At 44.7% G+C, this 5,980-nt stretch overlaps 1 protein-coding gene across 1 annotated transcript; it reads right to left on the bottom strand.

The window, feature by feature from the left end:
• Positions 1 to 1,417: 1,417 nt before the first annotated feature.
• Positions 1,418 to 5,610, bottom strand: LOC123138645 (tyrosine-protein kinase JAK2-like). The gene is made up of 9 exons (XM_044558590.1): positions 4,543 to 5,610; positions 4,346 to 4,391; positions 4,119 to 4,293; positions 3,896 to 4,022; positions 3,381 to 3,666; positions 3,156 to 3,288; positions 2,991 to 3,077; positions 2,573 to 2,709; positions 1,418 to 1,694 (listed from the first exon to the last, which is right to left on the bottom strand). The coding sequence occupies exons 1-9, from the start codon at positions 5,516 to 5,518 to the stop codon at positions 1,418 to 1,420; spliced, it is 2,244 nt and encodes a 747-aa protein (XP_044414525.1). The 5' UTR covers positions 5,519 to 5,610.
• Between the last annotated feature and the right edge of the window lie 370 nt (positions 5,611 to 5,980).

Raw genomic sequence — 5,980 nt, forward strand, 5'->3', positions numbered from 1 at the left:
AACCACCTCCCTGAAACAACTCCACAGGAATTGAGCCGCCGGACACCGAAAAAAGATGTGGTTGCAGTCTTCTGGGACCAAACAGATGGGGCACAGACTGTTCCCAGGTCCGTTACGCTTCTGGATCTCCGTACCCGAAGGTAAGCGACCACGTACCCATTGCCAAAGAAAAATATGGATCTTCAATGGGAGTTTTATTTCCCAAAGAACCGCCAGCTCAACTGGTCCCGACGAGGGGACAATCGCCTGGTAAAGGGACCTAGTTGAGAACCGGCCACTAGGTTCAAGGTGCCACGAGAGCACATCAGGATCAAGAGAAGGGGGTTGTAGAGCGATACATGAGAGCAATTCATCCCATTGCTCGCGTTCCGTCGCCCCAAAGGTACGGCGGAATGCAATGGCGCCCAAGTCGGTCAGAGCAACGGCCACGGATAACTATGGGTGGGCACAAATCGAGAATAAGACGTGAAAACGCTCCGCAAAGGGCCGATTCCCAGCCCACCTATCCAGCCAAAACAGGGTGCCTGATCCGGAACCCACTTTGATGGAGGTACGCAAGATCGGCATCAAGCGGACCACCGTTTGCCAGAATTGGGAGCCTCCGGAACGAGAAGCGAAGGACAACGGTTGCCGGCGCAGGTATTTTGCACGAATAATCTCCAACCACAAGCCTCCCTCACAGGTCTGGATACGCCAGAGCCATTTGGAGAGGAGGGCTATGTTCATCCGCTTCGATGAGATGACCCCAAGGCCCCCTTGGTCCTTGGGCTTACAGATCTCAGACCACTTCACCATGTGGTACTTTTGTTTATTATTCTCTCCAGCCCAAAAGAATCTAGAGAGGAGCTTGGTGACCTCCTTAATTATGAAGGGATTCGTGAAGACTATAGAATCCCATGAGGTACATCAAGAGGCTAATGAGGGAGGAATTCATCAAAATCACACGCGCGGCCTTGGACAACCATCTCCCCTTCCAAGGCTCCATCCTTGGTTGGAGTTTGGCGACTATTGGGCGGAAGTCTTTCTCTAGGAGGCGCGTGTCACTAATAGGCATGCCTAAGTAAGTGGTCGGGAAAGACCCTAGACGATAATTTAGGCGGTTGGCGATTCTCTGTGCTTCGGCTTGGGAATATCCCAGGACCATCACCTCACTTTTGGCAAAGTTAATCGTAAGGCCCGACACCTCCTAAAAGCATAGGAGGAGGAATTTGAGATTCTGAATATCCTCGTCCGACCCTTCGACCATCATAATGGTGTCGTCGGCATACTGGAGGTGAGTCAGACCTCCATTGGACACAAGATGGGGGCAGATCCCCCTAATGTGACCAGCCTGTTTGGCCAAATCTAGAATCGAGGCCAAGGCGTCGACCACCAGGTTGAAGAGAAATGGGGAAATCGGATCGCCTTGCCGAACTCCCTATCCAGTCAGGAAGTAGGGTCCAATCTCCCCATTCACATTCACCGCCGTGCGACCACTCGTCACCAGCTGCATCACCCGAGCTACCCAGTGGTGATCAAACCCACGCTTGAGCAGCACTTCCCGAAGGAAGGACCAGTGGACAGTGTCGTACGCTTTATGAAAGTCGATCTTGAAGAACACCACATGAAGGTGCTTGCTCTTGACTTCATGGACGATCTCGTGGAGTACAAGGATCCCATCTAGAATGTACCTGCCTTTCGTAAAGGCCGACTGGCTGGTCACATTAGGGAGAAACTACATGACTACTCACTAGTGGCGGACACAAAAGGCTTACCGGTGGTGGGCTAGCACAGGCCAATGGTAACCTGCCCATCGTAAAAGGTTACCCATGGATATTCATTACTCCCTTCGTCCAGGTGCATAAGTCATCTTAGGTTATGCACCGCGATCAAGGTGGAGGGGAAAACGAGAGAACTTAATTTTTATTTGCTAATTAATAATATTGCGTGTCAGTGTCACAAAATAACCTTTCAATAGTGGACATAATGACATCCACCTGATTGTTAGCCCAGGAGAATTTTCTACTGGAGAGTTCAATTTCTAATAGCCCCCAAATCTCAATCCATGCATTAAAACTAGTACTCCATCTATGATTGATGACACCATTACTCTTATCACTAGCTGTCCTAGATTATAGTCACCTCCAATCAAGGTGAGAACCTGATTGTCAACAAATAGGGTGTGTAACTTTACCTTCATCATAAGGAGAGCCATAAACAGTGATCACCCTAAAAGTTTGCTCACTTGCTCTAATCTTCAGCAAGCAACTGACGGAGAAATCTAGATGTGACCAAGAGATGACTTAAAAAATCTCCATAAACAAGTTCCTAGATTATTGGGCCCGGTCGTATCGGCCCTTTATCCAATTACATGTGGGGGCAATCACCGTCGACAATATTACAGTTTTTTGCTTGACCTTGACCTACGCCTGAAACGGCACACGAGAATTTTACAGTTATGATCTTTTGCAGTTCCATTGCACTCCAAAATTATGCCACCGACACGAATGAAAAATTATAAATCCACGAACTCGTATTATGCCACAAAATCGCATCGCATGCCATCTCACTGGTAGAGAAAAGGATGCCTCACGCTCCAGGTGCTTCTGCAGCGCCGGGAAGATTGCTTGAGCTGCTGAGCGCCAAGGGCCTCAGAGCCTCGACGACCATGCTCATAGTTGGCCGGAAATCTGCCTCGTATTCTGTACAGCGCGCCGCGATTGCAGCCATCTGCTTGCCCCCAAGAGCAAATTGTTAATGTTTAGAGGATGGTACCGTGAGCTTAGAAACATAACATGATTTAGAATTGCAACAAAGGAAATATGGAGATAATATACGACTTCCTCTCTAATTCCGGCGACCAGGAGCGCTAGCTAGCACCGCTGGACTATATTCCTCTGTGTGCGGCATGTGCGTGCCCAACTTTCATTTGCTCTATAAGTGGTAAAATTTAACTGTAGAGGCTTCGCCTACTGTTTTTGGTAAAATAAATTAGGGGTTCAAGAACATACCTTGGTGACAGCCTCGGGAGGGTAATCTCCTCCAAGCCTCAGATCCACACATTGCTTCACCTTGTCTTTATTAAGTCTTGGTTTAGCCTACATGTCAATGTCAATTATAGTTTTGCAATTGCATCTTCTGAACAAATTATATCAGCAAATGCAATGCATGCGTACCCATGTCACGAGAGATCGTTGGTTACGGGGTAGTGTATGATCAAATGCCTTTCGACCAGTTAAAAGTTCCAGCAGCACAACCCCAAAGCTATAGACATTGCTCATTGTAGAAAGTTGACCGGTCATTGCATACCTGACAGAACAAAAGACAAGATAAGTAGGAGCCTAATGATTTTCCAAACCTGTTGGAAGAATCTGACAGAAGTAAAACATTTTGTTGCATACTCAGGTGCGTCATAAACGAAACTGGTTCCTTGAGGACCATTGGGACGATCCAAAAAAATATTGTCTATGTAGTCCGGGGCCTGTCTCGAAAGGCCAGGGTAACCAATCTTTGCAATGTCGCTGTTAAAGAGAAATATGTTACTGGATCTGATTCGACCATGGATAACGAAAGGTTCTGCCTTTGCATGGAGGAACTCAAGCCCAGCCGCAGCACCCATGGCAATCTTCATACGTTGCGCCCATGATAGAACCGGTCCTGGTTCGGCTCCCCTAACATTATTTTTACCTGTGATCATAAACCGCAAAAATATCAGCATTTTTGCAGGAGAAACTATTTTCTTAATCCAATATTCATAGCAGTTGATCAATTTGATGACATCTGTTTTGGCTCAAACAAGTCGCTTGATATGGCACAAATATGAACAAACACAACAAAGTGTCCCTCTCCCTACAGTCTTGCAAGAAGTTGAGCTATATACCAGGGAGCACACAAAAATCTGTAAGTAACAACTCACCATGAAGAATATCGTGCAAGGATCCCTTGGATGCGTACTCGTAAGCAAGAACATGGCTGTCTCCTTCAACACAGTTTCCAAGAAGTTGGAGAACGTTCTCATGTCTGAATCTTGAGACCACCGGAACCTGCAGCAGAAGGGTGATAGTTAAAGGCAAGCCTTGTTGTACAGATAAAAGAATAGCATAAACTGTAATGGAGAAAAAGAAGGCACAAGCCATGACCTCCAGAATAATTTCTTTAGCAGGCCTAATCTTCTTGATCGCGGATTTACGTCCATCTTTGAGCACTCCGAAAAAAACTTTACTGTGTAAGTTCTCTCCTATTAGAGTATCATTGCTAAAGTTCCTGGTTATTTCCTTTAGTTCATCCATGGAAATGGTCCGTACCACCACTGGTGGAATTTTTTTTAGTGTTGTTGATAGTAACAGTGGTAATAGGGGTAGGGGAAAGCACAGCCTCTGCCTTTCCACTTTTAGCAAGTCCAGAGTTGCTACCTGCATTAGGGGGAAATTGAAATGAAAATATAATATGAGAAGGTATTCAACATTTAGTTGTAATATTTAGCACGATGTCTTAACATTAATTCAAGGGCAGAGGAACTATTAAAATTGACATGCCAATCGGAAATAACTACAAAAATCTTACATGTAGAATTTCTGCCAATGCGATGATGGTAATCTTTTCTGATTGTCCTGAGTCTGTCTGCTACTTCAACCATTTCTGGACGCATTTTTGCCTCCATTTTCAAGCATTCAGCTGCTAATCTTGCGATGTTTTCAAGAAATTTTATATTCTTTTTATCATTCGCAATTTCCTCATCAAACATTTGCCTCACCTTTTTCCCTTTTCTCAGGGCTTCGGCAAAACTTCGAGCAAGGCTGATATTCCCATCCAAAGCTTTCTTCCGGGTGATGATTTCCAACAAAACGACTCCGAAACTGTATACATCACTCTTGGAAGTAAGAATCCCACTGTGACAGAACAAAGGGTCCACGTAACCTATACTACCCATGATAGATCTGGTGTGCTGAGTCTCATCAGTAGCAAGCAATCTTGCTATCCCAAAATCAGATAACTTTGGCCGGAGATTTTCATCTAGCAGTATATTAGAGGTTTTCATGTCACCATGAAGAACCGGGCTATACATTGAATGCATGCATGATAATACTTCAGTTGACTCAATGGCGATGTCCAAACGTTTGTCCAAAGGGAAGGGGACAAAACCATTAGCATTGCTGCTGCAGTGAAGCATGTCGTAGAGGTTGCCATTGCATACGAGCTCCATAACAATCGTAAGAGCATTTTCCTCTGTGCAGCAACCAAACAGTCTGACAACATTCTTGTGATTTATCTGGGAATGCACTATCACCTCTTTGGCAAACTCTTCTTTCTTGGTTCCATTTTTGTATATCTTTACCGCAACTGGACAAAGACCATCTAATTTTCCTTTGTAAACCTTACTAAATCCCCCTTCTCCCACCATGGTGCTATACCCACTCGTGATGTCTTCTATCTCTTTTTGAGTGAAAGATCTTAGATTATAGTTACTCACTCCTCTTTCAAGCACCACTTGTCCATTAGTATGAAGGAAATCCCTAACTTTGCTCCCTTGGTAATCCATTTACAAACTGCAAACCAAGATCAAATCCATAAAACGAGGAGAGGCGTGGCTTGCCTGCGTAGGTCAGGATGTCAACTAATATCAGTGTGCTTACTTGAAATTAATTGCTACTATGTTTTATGAGGGGGAATTTTACCTCTCCAACTAAAGACATATTGCAAGATTTGGTTTAGCTTTCGTTTTACTTTCAAATAATGAAACTTGATGCAAAAGAACACAAAATGTTTCTATCATTACCAGTTGGAATAGCATCCTAATTAATGGGTTATGGCAGAGAAGCAATTTTCCGCTGTTGCAAAGATGAGGTCTAAGGAGACACAAATTGGGAGGCAGGTAACCGAGGATTCAGATCGTTGTACCTCACACATGTGTTTAGATAAGATTGTTGACCCAAAAACAAACAAGCCCCCTCGAAGCAAACTTATATTATTGTAAGGCAAGATGAATTCTTTGTGCAGAACC

Source organism: Triticum aestivum, chromosome 6B, assembly GCF_018294505.1.
Source record: "Triticum aestivum cultivar Chinese Spring chromosome 6B, IWGSC CS RefSeq v2.1, whole genome shotgun sequence".
Lineage (NCBI taxonomy): Eukaryota > Viridiplantae > Streptophyta > Magnoliopsida > Poales > Poaceae > Triticum > Triticum aestivum.